Genomic DNA, 26,411 nt, shown 5'->3' with positions numbered 1-26,411 from the left:
TGATGGTGTGTCCTTGCTGCAGACTAGTGTGGCTCATTCACAGGAGCAGCTCCCACCCCTTACATGTTCAGCTGGTGCTGTCAAATCAAAGCACGCAGCTGCATGAGGCGGCCAATGAAGACGGAGCTTTTCGGAGGTTTTCCGCTTTCCCTGAACTTCTTAGCAGATCCGACTTAGATTGAGAGAAGTCAAGATGGCTGCTACAGGTAAGAGTGTAATTTGTGTCCTAGCTCTGTTGAAACACTGAGACGGAAGGAGGTTTGCGATTATACTGACAAATGAGTAACGTTAGCGACGACTGTCCTTGTTCATGCAGTTTCACGCATGTCTGTCAAACGTGTCATGTCTGTATTTTGGGAGGACCGCAGGAGTTAGCCATGAAGCTGACGCGTTGGTAACCCCCCACTTAGCTCGGGTTAGCTCGGTTAGCTAACCTGCACAGTAAAGCCCCATAGACTGATAATCTCTGACTTCAGGCACAGCTGAGCACGCCAGTAGTTTCAGGTCGAGCCGACAGGACTTTTCTAAACCTTTGATAATTTGATAGCTGGCTAATATCGCAACTATGACACTTCTCGACTAGTTGAGGTACTTTGAGAAGTAGCTGCCTTGTTGAGGTTAGCTGAGTGTGAACAGAAACATGGCCTCCTCCCGCTCCTAATGCCACAGCAGGCTAATCCCGTGCTAAGCTAACCCACTTCAGCTAGCATTAGCGCCATGCGAGAAGTCAGCAGGTTTGATGTTTTGCAGCTTTGACTGTCACGGACTGGTCTCCACATTAAGGGAACCCTAAGGTCATTGAAGGTGGGCTAGTGTCTGTTCTGTCTGTTCAGCCTCACCTGTCCACTTCGCTCTTACCTGTGCCACTGAACAAGGTGCACATCAACTACCACCGGTACGTATCGCGAGACATCACCCAATGGGCAATAAGTAGATTTTGTCTTTAGTGACAAAGATGTTTCTCTGTGTGAGAGAGGCCGTGAGAAGACAGGACCCCGTCAGGACTCCTTAGATTGTTATATTGTGTGTTTTGTGTAATGTGTCCACCAAGCAACCGTAATATTTTAGTTGTAATATCAGGAAGTGAATGATTGGCTTGGTGTCCAGCAGACTTTATTTCGGACCGCGTTTGCTGACTTGTATGCATTTTCAGTAGTGTTTGCCATACATGCCTTTTTATTTAACAACCAATTAAAACCTGGCAGTAACCAGTGTCCCTGCCTTTATCATCATACCTTGTGTTTATGTTTAGCTTGGCACTTGTGTATTACTGATGTACCCTAGCTGGGCTAATGACCTTTTCTGAATTGCACATGCTGTTATCTTTTCCAATTATGTACAGCAGTGATGGGGAGATTAACTTTCATGGATATGCCATAAAAAGATTCAAAGCGGTTGGGGGGTTCAAACAAAGAAAGTAGTGACATCTGGTGGCTTGTGCATTGATAATACAAATAGCAGCCATTACAACAACTTGCGGATTTTAGTCTCATCTGTGTAATAAAAGTTCAAGAATCCTGCCTACTATTAAATCTCTAATATCTTCCTCTACCAGAAGTGCTTCTTAAAATGTTAATGTCATAATAAAATAAAAATTGTGTTATACAAAAAGCCTAGATATAAAACATTTTGGTGCCACTAAATATTAATGTGCTTTATCAGTGTAGTTAAGGCTCACCTGGCCTAAAAAGGATTCTAAGTTTCAGCATCATCTGTCCATCTCTAATGCACAGTGTCAAGAGGGTTTAACAGGCTGCAACAAGAGTTGTATTGTGTCCAAACTGAAATATATAAATGTTCTTACAGCTTTAATTTAAGGAGCAGAGTCCTCTGGATCGCACTCTGCGTGAAGCTCTGCTGAGGTTGTGGTGTCTAAGTGCTACATCCCCTAGCTCCTCCTGCTTCTCATCATGTCCTCCACCTCTTCCTCCTACTCCTCCTCGGGGGAGACTAGCCCAGAGGATGCACCCCGAGGTGGGGGAACCATCCGAGTCTACCTCCCAAACAAACAGAGGACAGTGGTGAGATTACTGGCTCTGTTCTTCTTACGGTTGATGATAATACAGGCATGCATTACATCTAGCAATGTAGTTATCAAAGATTATGACAGCTCTGTTGGTTTGCAGTGTAATTACTCACATCTTTCAGTACCCGTTACATATTTCACAACACATTAATGAGTAAGCTGGTGCACAGTTGGTCTCAAGTTTCACAGATGGCTGTTGCCACTTCTTCTGTCTATTTGATGTGTAATTCCTGTCAGCCATGCATCTTCAGAAAATATTCACTTCTTGTACACTTTTTTTCTATTTAATTTAAATGTTTCAATCTATACTAAATAATTTGTACTGACAAAAACACGTTTTTAGAAATTGTTGCAAATGTTTTAACAATCAACATCTGAAATCTCTCCTTTACCAAAGTATTCGGACCCTTAGTTCAGTACTATGTAGAAGCCCTGTTGGCAGTAGTTAGAGCTGCCAGTCTTGGGTCAGTGTCTACAAGCTGTGTACACCTGGACTTTTGCACTTTATCCCTTTTTTTTTTTTTTTCCTGCAGATCCTTGAAAGCTCCATCAGATTTAATGTGAAATGTCTTTGGAACCTCCATTTGCAGCTGATTTTCTTCAAGGCCCTTTTTGTATTCTCAGTTTTGACCAGTCTTCCTGTCCCAGCTGTTGCATGATAATGCTTCACTGTAGGGATGGTATAAGCAGGTGATGAGCAGTGTCTGGGGGGTCACCAGAGTTCTGCCCAGAAAGTTCTGTTTTTGTCTCACAAGACCAGAGGATGTTTTTCCTCTTGCTTTCAGACTCTTGTAAATACTGTTTGACAAACTCCAAGCAGCTGCAAAATGTCTTTTACTCAAAGTGGCTTCTGTCCAGCTACTCTACAATAAAGGCCAGATAGATCGAGATTGTCGTTCTTTCAACAGGGCTTGTGTGACTGCAGAGAACCTGGGAATGTTGGATTCCTGGTTGGTTTTTGATTGGTTGGTTGGTTTGAAAAAAACAAATAGTTTAGTATTGTCGTGAATTACAGGATCACGTACTGTAGAGAGGTTTGGTCTTTCTAAATTGTTTGGCTCAGGTGAACTCCCAGTCAAGTTGTAAACCCACTCAAATTATAGTAAGCAGGATGAACCTGGCCATGATTCAGAGTGCCACTTAAGAGATTTGAATTCTTTATTTTTAATCAAATTTATTAGCAAAAAAGTCTAAAAACTTGTTTTCACTTTCACAATGGACAAATATGGAAGTTGCATCACTTTGAAATCAACAACACAAAGTGCTCAAAAAGTGAAGAGAACAAGCATAAATCTCACACATTACTATTAGGGCTGCAGCTATCGATTATTTTTGGAGTCGAGTATTCCACTGAATATTTCAGCGATTACTCAAGTAATCAGACAAAATAGACGTTTGCAATTTTAAGCAATAATACTTTTATGTAATTCATGACAGAAATGACAGGTGGTTACCTTGAAATAACCGTGTTGTCATCTTTTCTGAGTTTGAAATTATCCCAATCTTTGGACATTTTCTGCCTTTTACAGACGGTTTCGCCCTCTGCCATAGTGCCAACTTTTGATACTGAAATGCATTGTGCAACAGTGATCCATAGGCAGAGCAGGTCCAATAACACAAGTGATAGTAATCAAACGAATTTGATTTTTTGTAATTGAATTCCTCGATTTGCTTGAGGATTCGTTGCAGCTCTAATTACCATAGGAGATGGGTACTTATGGTAAATTAAATCTCTGACTTAAACTTGAGTCACACTTAAGTTGCGCACAGAGTAACTTGAGACTTGACTTGGACTTCATGCTTTGGACTAGTGAACAATGTTTATATATTTATTCATTATAATTTAGCGCATTAATGTAAATCTTTGACAGAGCAGTGTGTTTACCATTTTCCTCTGCAGCTGTGACATCTCACAGTGTCATGTATGAGATATTTGCGCTCGGAGCAGGTTGGACATGTCATTATTTAGCTGAAAAGGATCTGTACAGTGGACTGGAGGGTTTGTACCAATATGGATAATCAGTAGTGTCAACAATACCTCAGTGCCACTGTCATGTTTGCTAATAAATACTCTCTGTATGCCTCCATATTTCTGAATGTCTTTTTCTTTTTTCCAAAGTCCTATTTGTTTAAGTCTGGTTTCTTGTCTTTAGGTAAATGTTCGCCAAGGACAAACTGTCCATGAGAGTTTAGACAAAGCGCTCAAAGTGCGAGGCCTAAGCCAAGACTGCTGTGCTGTGTTTCGTCTTCTGGAAGGGTAAGCTTGCATTAGTGTTTGCGGCATGTGTTCCTGCATTGTATAGAAATAATGGGCTGCATCCCTCATTGCCTTTATTTAATTAGTTTAAAAAAAACCTCCTCATTCCCCTATAAATTACACTTTAGCCTGTGAGACATACACAGTGAGTAGAAAATTTAGGTGAATTATTCTTGAATTAATTAGTGTTTTTTATATATACTGAAGTCAAACACAATGTGCTTAAGTTATACAAACAATCACGATAATTTGCACCTTATAGAAGACAACCATTAAGCTTTCACTGTGCAGGTAGAAAAATTCAGTTCAACACATGGATTTAATAACTGGTAGAACCTCCTTTAGCAGCAATAAGCTGTACCTGTCGATTGGACCTGTACAAAGTGCAGGAGGAATTTTAGCCCATTCTTCAAAGAAGTGCATATGTGAAAACATCTTAGGATGTCAGATCTATGCCTGTGTCCGAATGTCCACCCTAGTCCCTAACCCTTCAATCACTCTAGTGCAGCACCATATGGTGCACTCAATTAGCTAACGGTTTTGTACACTGACCCACAATTTTTATTTATTTTTTTTTCTGTCGTTGATGTCAAAGTGACTTTTGGGTGGCTCCGCCTTTTTTCCATCCACACAGTGCATTATTTTTTTGTTTATTCTGACCATCTAATGGCCATCGCTGCTCAGTACTTTTTCCAATGCATTGTGGGAAATTTTGAGGGAGCTACTTTTTAGTTACAAGCGATTCAGACACCATTACAAAATGGTGTACTCACAATATAGGGCCCTATATGTTGATTAAAGAGAACAATCGGACACAGCCCAGGTCAATCTGCAGCATTTCTGGGCTCTGTGTAGGATCACTGTCCTGCTGCATCACTCATCTTCTACTGAGATGTGTTCTCTAGCCTGAGAGTCAGGCATAATGACATCTTCCAGCAGCTGGTACTAAGTGGAAGTGTCAGTACGAGAGGAGCAGTAGTAGAATAAATATCCGCTTCAGTTCCACTGATGTATGGGTTTTAAAACAGATATACATAGCTTGTTTTGACATTTTTCCTCTTTCATGTCTTTGCTTCTCTAGTCGTAAGAGACTGACAGATTGGGACACAGACATCACTCCTCTGGTTGGAGAGGAACTTTTAGTCGAGGTCCTGGATGATATTCCTCTCACAATGCACAACTTTGTAAGTAACTGGCGAACATGCACACCCTGTTTTTATTTTCCCTGTGATACATATATTAAAAAAAAAAAATATGCCAACCCATCACCTTATATTGTGGCTTATTATTGTTTATTGCCTGGAGGTTTTTTAAATATTGCTGCAGTAGAAGTGAATATGGTGACCTCTTTATCTCTGCAGGTACGGAAAACCTTCTTCAAGTTAGCTTACTGTGATTTTTGCCACAAGTTTCTTTTTAATGGCTTCCGATGTCAGACATGTGGCTACAAATTTCACCAGCACTGCAGCAGCAAGGTCCCTACTGTGTGTGTGGACATGGATACTGTGAGCAAACGGTGAGTTGCAGTAGTAGTATTCAGTATCATGAAATGATTCTGAGTTTATTAGTTGCTCTGCTTGAGGAGCAAAAGTTATTACCCATTGTTTGTCAGAACTTTATTCCCCACTTGGCATAGGTGGGATGGAACGGCAAAGCTGTATGTCCATTTCAGGTATATTTGATCATATATATGTTCAAACATACTTATCACAGTTTTTGGAAAAGAAATCAACATTAACCAGTGTGCTTCTCAGATCATGACTTCTGCTTTGGTTACAGGGTCTGTTTTATCTTTGCAAGGGCATACATTTTATATAACCAGAGCCTCACCAACTTCAAGTACTTACATGATTGTTTATTTGTCCGACCCTTTGTGTCATTATGTTTCCTTAGTCTTGTCCCATCCCTTTTCCCATATGTTTTATCCAGGTGTGATCCCAATCCTTGCACAGATGAGTACCCACAGATACTATTGCCAGAAAATTCCCCATCAAAGAGCAACCTAGCCTTAACCCCGGAGCCTGCTGGGTAAGCTGCCACACTAAACAAATGATATTCAGATTAAGTGGACAACATTGTCTGATATTGTAGCACTGATACTCAGTTACAAATTGAAACCCTGTTTCTTGATCACACAGGATGGACCTCTTGTCCCCGACTTCTGCCTTCCCCTTCCCCATGCCTGGTGGAGATGGCCAGTCTTTACAGAGGCATCGCTCCACCTCCACTCCCAATGTTCATATGGTCAGCACAGTGGGTCCTGCTGGAACCTCCATCATAGAGGTCAGTGTTGGCTGCTTGGCATGTACATAGTAATTGGTTTACAACATACCAATAAAAGAAGATTGAAGCCTAGAAAACTAGCTGCTGTTCACCCACAGTGTTCATCCATGACCAGTTCCTCATTGATACAATAGTCAATGTCACACCACTGTTACTATAATTCCCTGGCCTATTATGTTGTTCTCGAAATGAACCCGGAATAGCTTCCTTCTGTGTGGGTTAGAAAACAGAAATTGGGTGTTGTAACTGACAATGTTATTCCATAGTTTTGGGCCATGTATATATTTAAGCCACATCAACCACCATGAAATGGTTTGTAAACATAAACAAGATGCTGGTCTGGCCTCTGTTGCCATGTACCAAGCAACCAAAACTACTGGGAAAATTGTGCATGAAATGTCTTTATGAAGGCATGAAAAAAACATTAGACATTAAAAAATTGATATTAACCTGTATTGATGTTGTCAAATGTGAATTAAATATGTTTTGTTTCTCCTTTTAGGAAGCTATAAAATCCAACAGTATGATGGGTGAGGTTTTTATTTTTATTTTTTTCTATTACCTTCAAAATCAGAAATTCTCTTCATTTTGTAATCCTACATCTTTTATTATACTGCTTTTGACTCGTCTCTCATTGTCCTTTCTCAATGCTGTAGGTCCTGAACCTTCACCAAAGCCCTCCACCAGTCCACCATCGTCCCTTGGCTCTCCAGGGAGGAAACCACCTAAGTCCCCTTCAGAGCACAAGGAGCGCAAACCCTCCTCATCTGATGACAAAAAGAAAGTGGTAGGTAGTCTGTAACCTTATTTACCAGCTCATTGGTTGGCTTCAGACAGGTGTATAGTCAGTATTTGCAGTAGTTACAATCGGTCCACAATCGGTTCTTTTTGCAAAAGAAAAGAGATTTATTTATGGTGTGATTTAGTAGTTCAGAACATTCAATTTATGTGTTGTTCCAGCACCGAGGCGGCTACAGAGACTCAAGTTATTACTGGGAGGTCCACTCCCGAGAAGTCACTATTCAGAAGAGAATAGGTGCTGGATCCTTTGGAACGGTCTTTAAGGGCAAGTGGCATGGAGACGTGGCAATCAAGATCCTTAAAGTCACAGAGCCAACACCTGAGCAATTACAGGCCTTCAAAAATGAAATGCAGGTCTTACGGTGAGCAATGCTATCTAAGATTTACATAACTTTTGGAAGTTCTTATTTGAAAAAAGGTACTAACAATTGCAGATTTTTCTTAAACCTAAACGTCTTCACAATCTTCATATGTTTCACAGATATTTCATTTACTAAATGACCCTAATGAAAAGGCTTTTAAAGTTTAGTGAGATATTATAATTACGTGGTCACCTCTTTGACTCATAGCTGACATCAGTTCATATGGTTATAACACTTAGGTCATTTTTTTCCTATAATTCAATAAGTATACCGTCATCTCAATCTAACCGGATTGAGCCAGTGGAATTTCTAACACTATTGCTGTTTCTGTTCTCTGCAGGAAGACCCGCCACGTCAACATCCTGCTGTTCATGGGCTACATGACTAAGCCCAACTTTGCCATCATCACTCAGTGGTGTGAAGGCAGCAGCTTGTACCGCCATCTGCATGTCACAGAAACAAAGTTTGACACTATGCGACGCATTGATGTGGCCAGACAGACAGCACAGGGCATGGAGTAAGACCTGCTGCATGCTCACTACTGACATTTTTTTTTTCTTTAGGACTAGCTAATTCTATGTGCTCTGATAGAATAATTTATGTCTCAAACCTATAATCACATTTACACTTCATAAACTTAAAATCTGTTTAAACCTCATCTAACTTGTTTCACCAGTTCTTTACGCAGAAAAGTCAGTGACTTAGATTTTCTCTTTCTCAGTTATCTTCATGCGAAAAACATAATTCATCGAGATCTGAAATCAAACAGTATCCTTTTACGAAGTGGTAGGTTTTAACTGCCAGTAAAGGGGTGGGTGTGTGCGTGTGCGTGCGTGCGTTCATGTGTGTACATTTAGGCTATATAGGTTAGGGTTGGGCATTTAGTTATGGTGGTTAAGTTGACGGTAAGGGTCGAGGGAATGTATTGTGTCCTCACAAAGATACAAGTTCAAGTGTTTGAGTGTGAGAAAGAGCGCTACAGACCTGTTTGACTTTAGACCACTGTAGACTCAAACAGTAGCCACAATACCATTTTTAAACACCACGTTCTGTAGCAAACATGAACATACGTCATAAGCTTTTAACAGATTATGAATAGAACAATTGCTATATTAGGTCAGTATGATAGAATAAAATAAATATTAGGGTGAAATATTAAATTGTGTTTAGTCCATAGTGCTAACAGTATATCCCTGTTTTTATGTAGTAGAAATTTTAAAGCCTTGAGCAAGAAGGACCCTTTTTTTTTTTTTTTGCCTAATTAAATTTTTCTCAATATGAAATAAACATGTTAAGCTGTTTTTTGAACTTTTGTTTTTTGAAAGCTGTACTTTACATTCATAGATATGGTGAACGGGTATACCAGTTGTCTTTTGCAATACGTCCTGAGCTCTGCTGTTAGATATTTTTCTCCACGAGGGCTGGACTGTGAAGATCGGTGACTTTGGCTTGGCCACAGTGAAGTCTCGGTGGAGCGGCTCTCAGCAGGTAGAACAGCCCAGTGGATCCATTCTCTGGATGGTAAGCTTTTCATTCACTGTATATGATCAGCCGGCCAGTTAGGTACCTACATTCTGATATATATTTGATTTTAGCAAGGTGCTTTTGTATTATTCCCAGATGCTGGTATGCTGCTGTTCTCTTTGGTCCACACTGAATTTGAGCTGTTTTAATCTGTTTTAAATATAGTTGTCCAGCAGTGGTTGGGCATTTGTTACTATTAGTCCTGACAAATGGCCCTGACTTTTAAGAAAATCTTTTTCAATGACAACCTTAACATCAAACAAAATATTTTAGTGTTAGCTGTGTTTCACCAACTGTAAATGATTACATCAAAAGAGCCTGAAAATAATAACTAGTTTATACCACAAGAATTGCTTTGGACTATTTACTTTTTTCTCTCCACATGCATATTTAGGCCATTACTGATTAGTACAATTTAACTCTCATATATTTAGCAATTTATTTTCCAAAAACCACTCTTGGGATCACACTGATTGATTTACTTGCAAATAACTTAAGTGATTAAAATATGTATTAGCTGATAATGTATGTAGTTTGTTACAGTACCTGTTTGACATCTAGTTCCACATGTTGTAGGGACCACACAAAATATAAAGTGATCGCACGTCCTTACCTACGGAGCCCCGGAAGGGACATGGGAGAAAAAAAATAAAATCGTAATCCCGAGAAACTTTTGCTAGATCCTGAGAAACTTTCTCGAGATCCCGAGAAACTTTTGGGAGATCCCGAGAAACTTTCTCGAGATCCCGAGAAACTTTCTCATTGTAAATCTACTTCCGGGTCAAACTGTCTCCATGGAAACAACAACAATGGAAAGAATACAAGTGTGGGAGCCGTTCATAGAGTTTCATTTTGAGCTAGGGCTAAAATACAGTGACATTAAACCAGTGCTTGGCAGTAAACATGGTTTTTACCTAAGTGAGAGACATCTGAAGAGAATACTTAACAAAAAAGGGGTTATTTTCATCGTAAAACGTACTCCGAACTGGCGGACATGGTTGATTTCGTTAGCAACAAACTGCAGTACTCCGGGCAACTTCAGGGGTACCATTGGATGTACGCAAAATGTCGAGAACACGCCGTCGTTCTCTTCAGTTGTCTCTCACTCATGTGAAAACCACGCTTACTGTCGAGCACGGATTTAACGTCTTTATATTTGAGGGCAATCTCAAAATAAAAACCTATGGACATGACATGTGCGCTGTGGTTTCCATGGAGATCGTCTGACCCGGAAGTAGATTTACAATGAGAAAGTTTCTCGGGTCCCGAGAAAGTTTCTCGGGATCTCGCGAATGTTTCTCGGGATTATGATTTTATTTTTTTTCTCCCATGTCCCTTCCGGGGCTCCGTAGAAATCAGGATAAGCAGCTACAAAAAAAACATTAAACATGCTTCAAACATAACAAACACAAAAATGATGACCTGTAAATGCAACAACACTGGTGCTAAGAATATTTCATAGACTAAAAGTTGTTGCAGCAACATTTGTGCATCACTGATTTATCTGTCCCAGTTGAGCTGGTGTTTCCTGCAGCTTAGCTACAGTGAACAACAGTCAAGTAACTCCTATCATATAGAAGCAGTATCCGCATGAGCTCACATAAAAGCAGTGGAGAAAATGAAGTAACCTGGTTTATACTTATTTGAAAATACAGCAAATTGGTGCCTGAAGGCCACAGCAGTTTTGTTGAAGGACGATGGCTCACACTTTGTTCTAATTGTTAGACATGTCTGACACATTTAGTCTGATCTGTTGTATGTTCTTCAATTAATTATTGAAGTTGTGGAGCATTGTTTGCCATGTTTAATACACATTTTAGGATAATGTATCATGTTAGTGGTTCAAATGTAGTTTTTTAGTACAAAAACACCACTATACTTCAGAGATTAATAATTAACCAATGATTTAATGTTAACATGGCTGACCAATGACTAGAAAAATTGTTTAAAATTAGTGTCCCGACACATTAGTGCAGGTAGTTAAATATGGAAAACAGTGTTTGTAATATTGTATAACTCTTCAATTATTTAGGATACCTTTTGTATGCATACATGCAAGTGAAGCTAAGAACTGTGTGTTGGCATAGATTTATTTTTTACTCTCAAGACGTAAGTGATAAATGGCAGGTTACAGATGAAGTGCCTAATAATTTGTCTTGTTTTTTTGTTTTTTTTTAGGCTCCTGAGGTGATTCGAATGCAGGACAGCAACCCATATACGTTCCAGTCTGATGTTTATGGCTATGGAGTAGTGCTGTTTGAGCTGATGTCAGGGACCTTGCCTTACTCCAATATCAATAACAGAGATCAGGTTAGAGAAAACTCTACTTTGCTTTAGATTGAGTCAGTGCTGTGTTAAGTAAGTATCTGATTATCCAATTTCTGAAACATTCAGGCCAACAATAAAGTTATCCTGCTCAGTTCCGTAGAAACCATGAATGTCTGTACCAAATGTCATGGCAATCCACTGAAAGGTTGTGCAAGTAATTCACTTAGCCTGGACCAGACTTTGACTAACCAACAGTTGCGCCGTCGTCGATCAATGATCTCAGTGATTTGCCAGCTGTATCAAATTAAGACTCTTGATCAAGTGGCAAACATTAGATTTTGTTATTTGTGGAGTTTAGGTTGTTGGCACTGGCACTCTTCTCTACAGGAGCTGTGAGATTTCTGTAACTGTCTCATCTATGTTTTCTTTCTCAGATAATCTTTATGGTCGGACGTGGTTACTTGTCTCCAGATCTCAGTAAACTGTATAGTACCTCGCCCAAGTCAATGAAAAGGCTTATTGCTGACTGCCTGAAATTCACAAGTGAAGAGAGGCCCCTGTTTCCACAGGTGAGTAGTGTATATAGTTAACTATCTCACAAAGTTAGCAAATCTTCATATGCCAGAAACTTTTATCATAATCCAGCACAGATTGAGGAAGCCCTGGAACTGATTTCTTTGTGTTTTTAATGTCAATGATAAAACAGTGGCTGTGCTGTCAGCCTTCTTTACATTTGGTTTTCCTTCATCAGATCCTGGTAGCCATAGAGCATGTGCAAGATCTGCTGCCAAAAATTGAGCGGAGTCGGTCAGAGCCATCACTCCATCGGGCCGTCCATGCCGAGGATCTGAACCCCATCCTGCTGCACACCACCAGGCTGATGCCCCTCTGAGCTCCCTGCAGCGCAGGCCGGAGAGACTGTCACCCTGTCCAAAACCACAGCATTCTCATGCCTCGGAGACCCCACATCTGGCTGTCCGACAGACTGCATCTCTGCCCATGCACCCCTTGGAGCTGCAAAACTCTTAACAGACTGCAAAAGTAACATTTACATTTTGTCTGATAGTCTGTTCTTTTCCTTTGTACGGAGGACATTGTATAAATACTACTCATTAGGTGAAAGAAAGATTTATTATGTGTGATGTACTGGAAGCACATGAAGTACTTCTCATCAGGCCAACTGAAAAAATCAGGTTGAATATTAGATACTCTGACCTGCTGGGAAGTATGTTGGGTTGTTGTGAGAAAAATGGAAAAACAAAACATTTAGCATGTACTCTGCAAAATTTAGCTGCCCATTTTCAGTCTTATTTAGATGTTTGAGGAGCACAGTCACCAAACATTTAAATCCGCCATGATGCTGGGGCTGCTAGTTTAGTTCACCTGATCAACTTTCACACCTCAGATGCTCAGAGGTCATGTTCCATTTTCTGTATAATGCAGTCTAAATGAGACTGGAGCTGTTGGTACAAAGTCAGTGATTTGAAAGCAAGTTTTTGTAAAAGATAGGGCAGTGGAAATGTCCAGTATTTAATAGATAAAATATATTGGTGCATGAGCAATGTAATTAACCATAAAAACAATCCAACAAGAGGAGGCCGAGAAAGATAATACTCAAACTTTTAGAAGCCCAGAAAAGGTTGGCAGCTTCACACTCTAAATTCTGCTTTAGGTTTAATGAACAATAGAAAGAAAACCCTACACATGCAGCAATAGCAGTGAAAAAACAGGGAGCTGTAGATCTAGACAAATGAAAATGATCTTAATGAAGCTAAAGAATAGCTTACACTACAGTCATAGTTGAACTTTTTGATGTGTAGTGTATATGGTTAGATGTCAAGAGTAGGCACTTAGTTGTGTTTGAAGTGATCATGTTCATCTTGAACCCATGTTTCAGTGGACTAATAAAAGAAAAACAACAAAAAAAAAACAAACAAAAAGAGCATTTGACTTGTGGAGGTTGAACAGATAACCCAGCAGGACCTTTTGAAAGCTGGCTGTAGATCCAAAGCAAAACATTAGCACATTACTGTCTAATTAAGAACAATATCCCAGAATTAACTGGTGTCACCAACTAAAAACAGAAAAGCAAAATGCATTATCAGCTCCTGAAACAAACTGATTTAACATAACTTGCACTGTTCTTCACCTGGCTCCACTGGATTTTCACTTTCAGACTGAACACAGGATTATATTATTGGGACCAGTATTTTTTTGCAGTGCATACAGAAGGATCATTCCAATATTCAACATCACTAAGCCAGAAATATTGCAGATTTTCCCAAACCTTTGATTTTCCACAGTGCAGGAAAACCTCCACATCCCAATAGAAAATCAAGAAACTGAGGGAGAAAAACAGGAACACTTGAGGGCTGTTGATACACAGCAGCCTTGGAGAGGTGGTTTACAGTTTGTACAACTCAGGCGGGTTGAAATGTAATCTTGTATAAAATCAGTTTGTTGGTCTACCCCAACTTTACGTAACAACCACATACTGACACACACACCTATGAGCTCTCAACAGAGCTGGGCATCAAAAAGAAAGAATATGCAGCTCTTTATTCCACAAATTATTTTTCAGTTTTAAAACCAGAATGTCATAAGGATTGCAGATGGCCTTTGCCACCTATCACTCATTCCATTGGTTTCCCCAATGTCATTTTAGCCCAATAAGGATTTGGCAGGTCTTAGTAAGAGGCAGTCTTAATGTAAACTGTGGTATTGCTGCTATATTTAGTGAGTTTTCTGTTCTGTTTATTCCTGCAACCAGCAGATGAGACGTACGTGGGCAGGAGTTCCTGCCATGGCACACAGCTTCAAGTCTTTTGCAGTCCAGTCTTAGTGTTTAACATTTCTCCAAGGATCCTCCACTCACTATATTTCACACATTTTGTCCAGACACATACATAAACTAGTCCTTGTTGTTGTTGGGGATCCTTTAGCACTGTGAGTAGTTTGGGTTATTGGTTCCTTTGGTTTGGATGCACTGTGAGACATATAAATTAGGATCTACAAATACTAAAGAGCTCAGTGGGCTTCAAGTGAGCTAGGCAGTACAGCAGGTCATTAAAGACGAGAAGAGAAGTTCTGATCCTGCTTGCTTTCACCTAGACAATCGGAGGTTTAAGTGTGTGTGATTGTCTGATTTGTTTGAGAAGATTTTTAAAAATGGTGTGAGCCACCCATCACTGTTGAAATGGGAGTTCTAGATGTTGTGGAGAATGGGACAAGCACTTGCTGGTCATACTTCATGTAGTTTACTTGGCAGGTTGATAACTTTTAATACAGCGGTGTTCAGCCTCAACTCCATTGTCTCTCTGCATTTCCCAATTGCTGGTTTTGAGATGTTTGGGCCTGTCATCATATTTCAAACACCTGTACATGATTGGAAACCTGAGGTGGCAAAATTAGTGTTTAGTGTTCTAGGGAAACAAGAAAGCAGGAAATCTAGTTTAGTGTCTTAGTTAACATAGTTAAAACAAGGTGCCTTACATAACTAACGGTTAAAAATCAGGGTTACAGCTGTGTAAATACTTTCCTGATTAATGATGGTGGATGTGCAGTGGTGTGCTGCGGTCTGTGTCTTTAATAAAACACTGCTCCCATCAGGAGCTCAATGCATCACAGGCTTCAAGTCATCACAGAGACTCAGCCAGTAGCTGTTTGGCACAGATTGAGCCCTTTTATGGATTATAGAGATAATCCCAGGAAAAAGCACTAAATGCACATTTGGAACGATCGCACGTGTACATGGTGGAGGAAGTTCGTGCTGAACACATTTGCCAGGAGCTGCTTTTTTGTTCTGTCACACTGGTGGGAAGTGTATTTGTTGAAAGCTTTTCTCTCATCAGTGCCTCTGCTGCCACTGTTAATGATTCCAGCTGGATTTCAGAAGATATCACATGGAATCTGCCTTTTGTTCTCACACATGTTGTCTGTAGATGGTGACAGGCCTGAAGAATTGTAGAAACAAATATAAGTAGTTTTTGGGTAGTGTTTAGTCTTAAACAAATCTTAGCTTCTGGTGATGGTGTCCGTAGTAACTCCAGTAAGTGCAGTGCCTCTTTCAGACACACAGACATTTTTCTCCCTGTTTTATTTCCACCACACTCTCCTGGGTCTGACCATTCCTTTTCTCAGATTTAACCCTGCGGCGATCATTCGGTTTTAACAGAAGTTGCCAGTTTTCTGCATGAATGCCAGCTGCTGAGTCCTTAGCTCTCTGGTGTAATAGGTTAACTTTGGAAGTATTAGCTTTATGATACTGATGAGTCATGCTTTTTAGTGTCACACCTGAATGTAAGTACTAGCAGCAGCTGAGCGGGTGATGTTTCTGGAGGTGTGATGTGACTGTGCTTCTCTTTATATTGTATATGATGTGACTGACCATTAAGCAGAACAGATCTTAATGTCTGTGCTGGTGTATAATGAACTGAGATCATACAGATTAGATCAAACGTTTAAAGTGTGATCTTTTGATGTTGTGAAAGTAGGGGCTGGGTACCCTTGCTATTCTTAGTCATTCCAGTTAAAAAGGTGGATGGTGTGTGGGGGTTAGGATGGGGGATTTGTGAACCAGGGTTGGGAAAGACTGTGGTCTTTCTCTTATTTATTGGTGTCTTTTGCAGATGTTCTTGTGCGATCATGGCTCGTTGAGGTGGATTACATGTGTTAGAGAGAGATTTTTCCATCCAGAGCATTCTTCTTGGCACGGTACCGTCTGTTCCTTCAAACAACTTTCATTCTGATATCATTTACTGCAGGGGCATTTCTAATGGCTTTCTCTTTTAAACATCTTGAGTACAAACTAGTTGTCAAACTTCTTAGCAACATTTTGTTCATAGGGTTTCACTACGATAGCATTTATTAATGGCAACACTTCAGAATACTGTAAAAGTAATTTGTATTGGTGGGTGGTGTGTTAAACTTGAGTGTGTCCTGTTATATTTAAGTATAGCTTTTACGTATTTGAATTGCCTAAGGCTGCTGAATGGAACAAACCCAACTTTCCTAAATGAGCTGCTTTTTATAACATTTGAGCAATAGCAAGGACGGATTGTCTTCTTAGAATTACCATAATATAAAATTAGCAGTGCTTTACAATAACGTTAGACCTGGTCTCCTGTGAACCAATGACAAATGTGTATCACCACTCAGAGGGACTCGCTATAGTGGAGGACTCTTCATTTCCCAGTTCAGAAATATAGAATCGTTTTGGCTCAGTTATATTGTGGAAAGCTGTGAAAGAACTGTTTTTTGTCTGGTATCTAAAGGAAGAGGGAATAAGTGCCTCAGGTACTGGAAATCCCTGTTAAACAGCTTCAGGACAAATAAAAGTCACTGTACTGCCTCTGGAGACTTGTGTGGTGTGCCAGAGGGGGGCACCAGACTTAACACAGCTGTATGTTTGTATGTTCAAAAGAGGGTGAGCGAGCTGTATCTTTTTTTTTTTTTTTTTTTTTTTCATATCTGTAAAGTCATTTGCAATACTTATGTTTATAGTTTCTGAGGTGTCAAGGGTGTTCAGTTTGCAATAAATGGTGTATTCTGCTGTGTACAGTTACATTTTTTTTTTAAATTACAAAAAATTGTACTTGTTTCTATTTTTTGTGTGATGGTTTCAAAACGAACAAGATTATTTTAAAGTGTAAAGGAAATCTTAGTATTTTTTTAGTTTTGTCTTAAAATATTGATGCAGGATTTATTCTTTAAATAAATACATTCATCTGTGTTACTTGGTTGTTTTCAGATTTGTGTACAGCCTTGTGTTCCTTTGAGACAAAACATGTTTACAATTGGTGTCACCTACTCCATGCAACGTATTTTCAAAGTTCACAATGAGAAGTTTTAGGGAGGAGGCACTTAACTGCCTCTTGAATAATGATGTTGAGAGAAGTGATAGAGAGGAACCAAGTGAAGGGTGTGCAGGGTCAGAAGAGGAAGCGGTTGCACTTCTGGCTTCACCACAGATCAGTAAATTGCAGGCTAAAGGCAGGAAATGCTGATATTCTGAGAATACGAACAAGTCAAAGTATGAGATGGTGTATGACATTTTATTATAAGCTTTTCAAAAGGTTGAAGAATGTTAAGTATTGTCGATAGGCAGTATTGCTTTTCACAATTTTTTTGGAAAATATATAAACTTCTGAGACTGAAATAACATTTACATCTGACTATTAAAGACCATAAAGGTACGTCTTACCAAATGTTTACCAGGATATGAAAAGGTTTAAGTTGAAAAAGGCATGCAGTGTGATCATGACACAGCAAGCTGTCAGTCTTCTTTGGCCTTCTGAATTTTTTAAAAGACAGAACTGTACAATATTAACGTTTGAAATAATGGAGGTCAAAGATACATAGTTTGAGTTCATATGGTCTATAACTTGTAGCCCAGTCCAGATCTACTAATGTGGCAGTAGAGTGTCATGGCGAAACACATTCCCAAAACCTGTCAACAAACAAGAAAAAAGTCAAATAAGACATTTGATTCAACATGGAAATATTCTAATAGATCTTGTTCCTTATAGATCATATTTTAAATTTTAAAACATTCCAAAAGTGCCAGGTTTTTCAGACATTAACGGTTGTTTCAAGAGCAACACAACAGTTTCTTGAGGAAAAGATTTTGATTATAGAAATATGCTGAAATATTATTTACTGAAAGTGAGCAAAGCTGGAAAAGCTGTGTTAAATTGTTCTTTGTTTTTGTGGATACTTGGCAACATCACAGGAAGCTTATGCACATTTGGGTCACTTGGGTCAAAATTCCCCACAGTGGAACAAAATTCCACACTCCCACAATGCCAAGTTAAAACTACGCGGTGCCACATCTGGCCCATGTATTTGAAACACAAGAACATTGTGCAGTTGCAGTACAGTTTAATTTTGTACTGCAACTCTACTGTGTATTGAATGTACCAGGTCATAGTTATACAATTCCAGACCACTTTTGTTTTTATGAAAGTACAAGGCAACAAAACTTCTATATGTACTGTTTGCTAGTCATGTAACACTCACCCCCTTGGTAGTTTATAAAAGTATACGTTAAGTGTACTTTTTTAACTTATAAGACTAGTAAACTGTGAGTAAACAACTAATTTACCTTTAATTTGTATTTTATACTGTAACTATGTTGTAGTACAATTCTGCAGTTTTAAGAACTGTCTCTTAATTAAAAGGACCATAAATGACACGAGTCATTTGTGTAGTTACACTAGTTACACAGGATGAATTAAGAAACGCGTACACTGTTACAAAAGCACACAAGAGGAACGTAACTGCTCAGTGTGAACTCAATAGTAGAGGTCAAACATCAGTCATAAACAAATCCAGTGTTTCCTTATGCTGCTAAAGGTTCAGTTCCACCAATGTACCGTTTTCTCCAAGCTATTCCACTTGACACTACAAAACAAATACTTATATTTGTGAAGAATACTAATTATACTTACCGTAAGTATATGTCAATCTCAGAATGACAGATATTTACAACTAATACAAGTATAGGACAAGTACATTAAGATGTTTCTGTATACTTGTCTGTAACCTGAAAGTATACTATTCTATTTTATTTTAAAGTACTATTGCCACACTTGAATAAACGTCTTTGTGTAAGGGCTAGTGAGTAGTGAATTGGTGAATGAGGGATTTTGGACACCTGAATAGCAAAAATGTGCATGTTCACACATGCAGCAGACTCAGAGCAGCATTAGCATTCATTTGGAATGGAGAAATGCTTTATTAGCAGCCTGGTTGTTTACCTCGATAATGCAGAGGACAATGACGGAAATCCCAGTGATAAGGAAATGTTCCTCAAATTTGTTCTTCATCACCGATAAACAGCCCTGCAATTAAAGAACACACATTTCAGATGAACTGCTACCAACAGTCCAATGCAATAGTAAGACCATGCTCCTGACTTCTACAGTACATCAAAATAAGGTGTGCATTGAGATGTTCCGAGGGTTACACTGTGTCCACCTGTTTTCTGTACACAGGGTTGGTGGTACAGTTGTTCTTGCAACAAGATTCCGGCACTTTTTCTCCCCAGTCTGTCACATTCTCGACTCCGCAGCAATCAAGCTGAAGGAAAAATAGAACAGAAAATGGACTGAGATCACGCCCAGTATTTTGCCAAGCCACATCCACAGTCATCCAGGAACTGGACCTCTTACCTGCTGCTGAACCAGATCCCACATCACAGCTGATGAATTTCCAGGCTTTTGCTTGACTTGATCCAATCCCTTTTTCAGATCTGTCTGCACCAGCTCAGAAATCTATATTGTAAGGTGAGATCACATACTGGGTTTAGTGTCTCAGCAGAAAACACGGTGTGAATGGTGACTGATGTGATCCTACCTTTGCCTCATACATGAGCAGCAAACATGCTGCAGTCAGCTCCACCAGCATCAGTAGGAACAGCAGCAGGAAGAACTGTACACAGAGACTTCACATGAGTGGAGATTCTTTGATTATGCTAAGGAATCCAATAACTGTAGTCATGTCACTCAAAACCACAGGAATATCAACCTCATGGTGGGACCAGAGGAAAATTCAGTGGTCATTAGGAGCACAGTTCACGACTCATTACACATCTTATCATATCCAACTACATTTTCCTGCTGTTCCACTTAAGACATATATTTTCTTCCTCACTTCAACAAATTGAATTTGATCAGCCACAACATTACAACCACTACGCCCCCTGTATATCACTAAAACAGCTCTGAAGGTTCCTCTGCTATCTGACACCAAGATGCCAGCAGCAGATCTTGTTTCTCCAGCACATCCTCTACATGACGTAAACTCAAACGTGACCTAAACGCTACACAGTCATGATTTCGCCTTTGCTGTTGTCCTTTGTGAAATGTTGTTGTGTTTTGTGAAATGGTGTGTTTTTGCACTATAGAGCTCCTGGATCTATAGGGCAGCAGCATGCTGCGAAGCATGTGTGAAATGTTTCTTTCACTATTACTTCATGGTGACACAGGTCTTGACAAAGTTTTTTTTAAAACACTGTGACAAATGCAGGTTTTCGTAAAAGAAGGTTTTTTTTTAGCAGTATCTAGCCCTACACGTATTATTTGAGTATTTGGTTCTATTGGTCCCAGTTTTCAGACACATGTTTTCTAGTTCAAATAATAGGAACAGATCTTCATTTGTGGTGACCACAGTGAAAGATTACATAAGAAAATCTGCTTGACTATTCATTCAATCACCTCTCAATAATCCACAGAACCTACTGTCAGCTGTTGTAAACAGGGCAACTTTCCATAGATCAAGGTCAGTGGTGGCCTGACTCATATACAATCTGCATATGGAAGTCTGTATAAGTCACACAGCAGTTTTTCCCCACCACAGTTTATAGTACATTGTATTCTGGAGCTATGTCAACTCAAAAAATCTTGTAAACTGTTGCCTCACAGCAGGAAGGTTCCTGGTTTGAAACCCATCAGGGGTCTTTCTGTGTGGAGTTTGCATGTTCTCCCTGTGCTTGTGTGGGTTTTCTCCAGGTACTCTGGTTTCCTCCCACAGTCCAAAAACATGTATGTCAGGTTGATTGGTGACTCTAAATTGCCCATAGGAGTGAGTGTGAGTGTGTGAGGTTGTTTGTCTCTATGTGGCCCTGTGATGGACTGGTGACCTGTTCAGGGTGTACCCCTGCCTTTCACCCAAAGAGAGCTGGGATAGGCTCCAGCAGATCCCTGTTACCTGAAATAGATGCAGCCTTGGACAGCTTAACTTAAGAAAATTTGTGTATGTGTGTCCTACCGTCAAAAGGAGACAGCGGTTTTCCTTCAGAGCCCCCACGAATCCCAGGAAGGACACGCAGGTGATGATGATGCCGCTGATCAGCAGTGCGTTGGCCACTTTGAAGGTGGCCAATGTAGGGGTGAGTGCTGCCATTTCAAAGTTCACCATTATGTATACGCCAAAGCCCAGCACTGCCACACCACACAGCTGACAGGAACAAATGCACAGCACAGCCAGGTTCATGTTACACACTCCCTACACCTCAGTTACCTGAGTACAGCTTCACAGATATATCGTATCAACAGTTACACTGAGCACCAACAGATTTCTGCCTGAAATATTTTACTTTTTACATCTGTAGATACTTAACAAAACATATTTACATTAAATTCCAATGAATGCCTCATAAAAACAATTCAATAAAATAACATATATACAATAATATGATGACCACTGAAATGATTGATTTTCTTCATGAGTACTTCTATTTTTGACAAAGCACAGCCAATAATATTGTTACAGACCACTGACTTCTTCCTGGTAGCTTCAATCACAATTAAATTTTTTAACACAACCATTTAAAATCTGGGCTTTTAATCTGTTATATTCAGCTATTTTAGCTCATTTAGGTTTTTCTGAGACTGCCCTAACTAGTTTCCAAACACTCAACAAATGCAAAAAGTGTTCAGGTATTGAAATGTATGGATATTCTCAGAAATTAGCTGAGCTCAAATAGTTCATCATAGCACTGGACAAGTGGAAAACCTGTTTGACTAAAATAGGTGCTACCATGTGCCATCTGACTGTGATACTGGATGATGGAAACATACGTACAAAACAAAGGAAGTTGGCAACACACATGGTGTACTTTAAACACTTGAGGCAGCCTTGAGCCATTTTTTAACACCCCTGATTGGACCTGCAACACCAAACAAACACAAGTTTGTAATTACACATTTCATCTAATATGAACAGAAGAAGCCAAAGTGAATCTAAACCATGTTCACAATACATAGGCAGATAAAACACCACAATCACACTAGTGACGTAGCTCACTTTGTGTGGTTCCCCCCAGTTTACAAACAGAAAGTGCATTTCAGATGTTTATTAAGCACAAATTTAACAGATTGCAGTTGCTGATGGCATCACAGGGACCTAGTCAGCTGTGAAACTTCCCCAATTTAAAAAAAAAGATACTTAAATAGAAAGAAAGACAAGAAAAACTCCCCTATGTTAATCACCAAAGCATGTATATAGTTTCACATCTCTGATTTATATATATATATATATATATATATATACACACACACACACAAACATATCAAAATGTCGATTATTTGTGACTGATCTTTGTTCTATAAATAAAGATAGATGTCTGAACTATCTGTAATTCTGCTAATATGTGCTGATTGTGTTGTTGAAATTACAAAACCACAGGTACCATGTTTTGGATGAATTCATTTCCAGTTAAGTCAGTATTTTTACATGGTAACAGGTAGTTGACAAACTATGTTGGATTATTTTTACTTTTTTTGTTTTGTTTTTCAGCATCTTTATTGGGTCACCCGAACATTTAATATCAACATATTTCTATACAATAAAAAAGGTCTCCTGTACTGGATTTTTACAACACTCTGAAAGTTCTTATTTAAATATCAATAAGAAACAAATAAATATGGAATCAGATTTGAGGTCTTACCGTGAGGAAGAATAATCTGTTAGTCTCTGTCTTCAGACTTGTGTTTTGTGAACTTTGCAGCTGCATACACTTCCCCTTCTCATAATGCTGTGGACTGTGCTGTTCTTTACGGGACTTTCAGCCTCCTCTCTCACTTCCTCATTGTCAATGCGGAAAATCTATGACTAAGAAAGTGTAGTGGGGAACAAAGCAAAGTAACTGCAGCAAAGATGCAAATGTCACACCCCGCCTTCTTTAGACTAGCTGTTTATTCAGACTGGGTTGTTGCTGTTTGGTTGAAAGACATCACACTTTAGTCATAAACTAATTGTTTTTATGTTAATCCAATGATGTTCAATTAAAGAAGTCATGTTCCCCCTCCTCACTTTGTGGCTCTGCTGATCTGAGACTGAGTTGACAGGCAGGACAGGTTTTCAGTACAGTAGTTCTGTTGTCTCCGATTTAAATAATACAAAGCTTAATGTCTCAAGAGCAGCTGAATGATACAGCAGTATGGATGTTGAATGTTAAATGAAATGCAGAGTCTGGTGACCAGTCTGAAATCACTCCTCCCTACCCCACTGGCCTGTGTGTCCTCTGGTTCAGACATGAGTTTAAGACCTATTTTAGGAACAGTGAGACAATCTTAATAAGCAAGATCTTTACCTACAATATAAAACAGCCACAGAAACTCATTACATGTTGATATGTATTCCTAGACACTTTTAGGGGAGAATGGCATGGGTTGAGTTAGTGGGTTAGATGAGTCACCCCTCTGGTGTCTAACCATAAATAAAAATAACCACGTGAATAGATTAAAGGTGATTAATGGTACAATGTGTAAAATGTGAATGATTTAGCAGCATCTAGTGGTAATATTGCAGAATGCAACTTTTATGATCGCCCTTCACTATTTTTCCTATTTCCAGGCACAAGGGAGAGTACAGTGACCATTGAAATAAAACAAAATTTCCCTGTCTAGAGCCAGTGTTTGGTTTGTCTGTTCTGGGCTACTGTAGAAACATGGCTGCACAACCTGGCTGCCTCTGTGAAAGGAGACCTGCTCGCTATGTATTCAATTCAATTCAATTCAATTCAATTCAATTCAATTCAATTTGTATAGCGCCAAATCACAATACAATCATCTCAAGGCACTTTACAAAAACAAAAAAACCCAACAAATCCCTTATGAGCAGCACTTGGTGACAGTGGAGAGGAAAAACTCCCTTTAACGGAAGAAAAAACCTCCAGTAGAACCAGGCTCAGTTTGGGCGGCCATCTGCCTCGACCGGTTGGGGTGAGTGGATAGAGCAGAGAGAAAAGAACAGCAACAATAAACAACAAATAGACACTGCAAGTTGGTGGGGCCAGTAACTGCACATCAGCGATATACAGCTCCAGGACCAGGGACACCTGCAGAAGGTACAGAGAGAGAGAGAGAGAGAGAGAGGGAGAGAGCACAAACTAGGGGAGAGAGAGAGCACAAGGTTAGTAACATTCAATGGTGGAATATACATGAGGTGGGAGAGAAGGGGGGGGGGGGGGTAGGGTAGGGGAGCTCAGTGCACCGATGGTCCTCGGGCAGTCTAGGCCTATAGCAGCATAACTAACTAAGGGATGGTTCAGGGTTACCTGAAGCCAGCCCTAACTATATGCTTTGTCAAAGAGGAAGGTTTTAAGTCTAGCCTTAAAAGTACAGAGAGTGTCTGCCTCCTGAACCCAGGCTGGGAGCTGGTTCCACAGGAGAGGAGCTTGATAGCTAAAGGCTCTGCCTCCAAGTCTGCTTTTGGAAACTCTGAGATCCACAAGTAGACCTGCACTCTGAGAGCGAAGTGGTCTATTGGGATAATATGGTACTATGAGGTCTTTAAGGTATGAAGGAGCTTGATCATGAAGGGATTTGTATGTGAGAAGAAGGATTTTAAATTCTATTCTATATTTTACAGGGAGCCAATGAAGAGAAGCCAATATAGGAGAAATATGATCTCTCTTGCTAGTTCCTGTCAGGACTCTGGCTGCGGCATTCTGGATTAATTGGAGGCTTTTTATTAAGATATTAGGACATCCAGATAGTAATGAGTTACAGTAATCTAGCCTTGAGGTAACAAATGCATGGACTAGTTTTTCTGCATCATTTTGAGACAGGATGTTCCTAATTTTGGAAATGTTGCACAGGTGAAAGAATGCAGTTCTAGAGATTTGTTTTATGTGTGAGTTACAGGACATGAGCCGCACTATCCAAAGTGGGATGGATACCATTCCTCACTACCAGACCAAGTTTTCCCCAAATCTCAGGATTTTAGATAAATGTGCAAGACGTTCAAGTGGCCACAAACACAATCTGAAAGAGAATGAAATAATCTTCAGAAATTTAGAAATCTGTGTTATCCCTCAATGGTGGTCTTCATTTTCAAAAACTAAAGCAGATACCCACCGCCACCTAATATGACTGAACTCTCTGGGAACATAAGTTAAAAGTTCAATGTCCTGACAACACATCCTTTCCTTGACAGGAATATGACAGTACTGTGTACTGTATGCAAATATTTCAGATAAAAGTAGATGAATATATTTATTGTATATGAAAAATATTTTTAAGAAGGAGCCAAAATCAAATATGTACAGCAAATTTATTTCAAAGATATATTTTAACATAACTTTTATATACATTTTAAGTATAAGCATAAAATGGAAGCCATTCACACACATACAGTCAAACCTACCACACAGTAACAACATCTTATTCTGATGATGCCACTAGAAGCTTAAAGGTGAGGAAGGCGCGGACATATCTGTTCTCCACTAACTATGGTCTTATTTGAGATGGGAGGGAGGCGGCAAACCTTAGTTTGGGCTGCAGACTGACAGTAGGACTTGGTGGAGATGGGCGCTAAACATGTGTGCCCTGACATGTGACAAGATTCATTCTGTTCCTTTGATTTGAGCTCTGAGTGGGACTTATTGGGAATAGGGGGCAACAGAGTGCACCTTGATTTGCATCTACACTGTAATTTATGTTTCTTCAACTCATCTTTAAGCTTCTTGTTCTCCTCTTGCAAATGCACGTAATTTTCCTTGTATGCCACAAGGAGCCCTTGTGATGCCATGGACTTTTTGTTGAGGCTTCTGTTATGCCATTGACATCGCTGGAGCTTCTCTAGTGTCTCATTGTATTTTTGCATTTGCTTCAGGTCCTTGGCCTCCCTGTCTTTCATATCCTGAAGCTTTTTTCTCCCATACAACTGGTATTGATGGAGCTGGTTGTGTATCATCTCGAGATGAGGGTGAAGATTTTTTTTTTTTTTTGTTTTATCCCTAGTTGTCTGTCGGCGTGACTTGTGCCTCACTAATGCCATGTGCCTGATATTGATCTCATAGTTAAGGTTCTTGATGTGCTGCTGGAGAGAAATAACTTCCTCCTCCTTGTTTTTCAGAGTCTTCTCTTGCATTCCTTCCTGGATG

At 39.6% G+C, this 26,411-nt stretch overlaps 2 protein-coding genes across 3 annotated transcripts; one reads left to right on the top strand and one right to left on the bottom strand.

Annotated features, from left to right (window-relative positions):
- The first annotated feature begins 65 nt into the window (after positions 1–65).
- Positions 66–13,451, top strand: araf (A-Raf proto-oncogene, serine/threonine kinase). 2 transcript variants are annotated; one of them, XM_026322222.2, is made up of 16 exons: positions 66–206; positions 1,807–2,021; positions 4,180–4,283; positions 5,365–5,467; positions 5,645–5,799; positions 6,213–6,311; positions 6,422–6,566; positions 7,069–7,096; positions 7,223–7,353; positions 7,527–7,729; positions 8,070–8,246; positions 8,451–8,497; positions 9,132–9,250; positions 11,432–11,563; positions 11,956–12,090; positions 12,273–13,451. In XM_026322222.2, exons 2-16 carry the CDS (start codon positions 1,911–1,913, stop codon positions 12,411–12,413), a joined length of 1,830 nt encoding a protein of 609 aa, XP_026178007.1. In that variant the 5' UTR covers positions 66–206; positions 1,807–1,910; the 3' UTR covers positions 12,414–13,451. The 2 variants fall into 2 exon arrangements, with proteins under 2 accessions (XP_026178007.1, XP_026178006.1); XM_026322221.2 differs by having other exon boundaries at positions 6,177–6,311.
- Positions 13,452–17,567: 4,116 nt separating this feature from the next.
- On the bottom strand, positions 17,568–23,128 carry LOC113139189 (leukocyte surface antigen CD53). Its single transcript, XM_026322225.1, has 8 exons — positions 22,971–23,128; positions 22,106–22,190; positions 21,290–21,478; positions 19,877–19,951; positions 19,693–19,794; positions 19,499–19,600; positions 19,279–19,362; positions 17,568–17,969 (listed from the first exon to the last, which is right to left on the bottom strand). Exons 2-8 carry the CDS (start codon positions 22,166–22,168, stop codon positions 17,898–17,900), a joined length of 687 nt encoding a protein of 228 aa, XP_026178010.1. The 5' UTR covers positions 22,169–22,190; positions 22,971–23,128; the 3' UTR covers positions 17,568–17,897.
- Positions 23,129–26,411: the final 3,283 nt, after the last annotated feature.

The sequence above is a fragment of the Mastacembelus armatus genome, chromosome 9, assembly GCF_900324485.2.
Source record: "Mastacembelus armatus chromosome 9, fMasArm1.2, whole genome shotgun sequence".
In the NCBI taxonomy this organism is placed as follows: domain Eukaryota; kingdom Metazoa; phylum Chordata; class Actinopteri; order Synbranchiformes; family Mastacembelidae; genus Mastacembelus; species Mastacembelus armatus.
The sequence above is the reverse complement of the archived record's forward strand: the minus strand, read 5'-3'. Positions and strand labels throughout refer to the sequence as shown.

Bases quoted from the DNA above. Each gene is read 5' to 3' on its own strand.
- LOC113139189 (XM_026322225.1), bottom strand. From the start codon at position 22,168: ATGGCTCAAGGCTGCCTCAAGTGTTTAAAGTACACCATGTGTGTTGCC. The intron at 19,795-19,876 runs GTAGGATCACAT...CTTACAATATAG, and splicing joins TGCTCATGTATGAGGCAAAG to ATTTCTGAGCTGGTGCAGAC. The intron at 17,970-19,278 runs GTAAACAACCAG...GTTTGTTGACAG, and splicing joins TTGTCCTCTGCATTATCGAG to GTTTTGGGAATGTGTTTCGC.
- araf (XM_026322221.2), top strand. From the start codon at position 1,911: ATGTCCTCCACCTCTTCCTCCTACTCCTCCTCGGGGGAGACTAGCCCA. The intron at 2,022-4,179 runs GTGAGATTACTG...TCTTGTCTTTAG, and splicing joins CAAACAAACAGAGGACAGTG to GTAAATGTTCGCCAAGGACA. The intron at 6,312-6,421 runs GTAAGCTGCCAC...TTGATCACACAG, and splicing joins TTAACCCCGGAGCCTGCTGG to GATGGACCTCTTGTCCCCGA.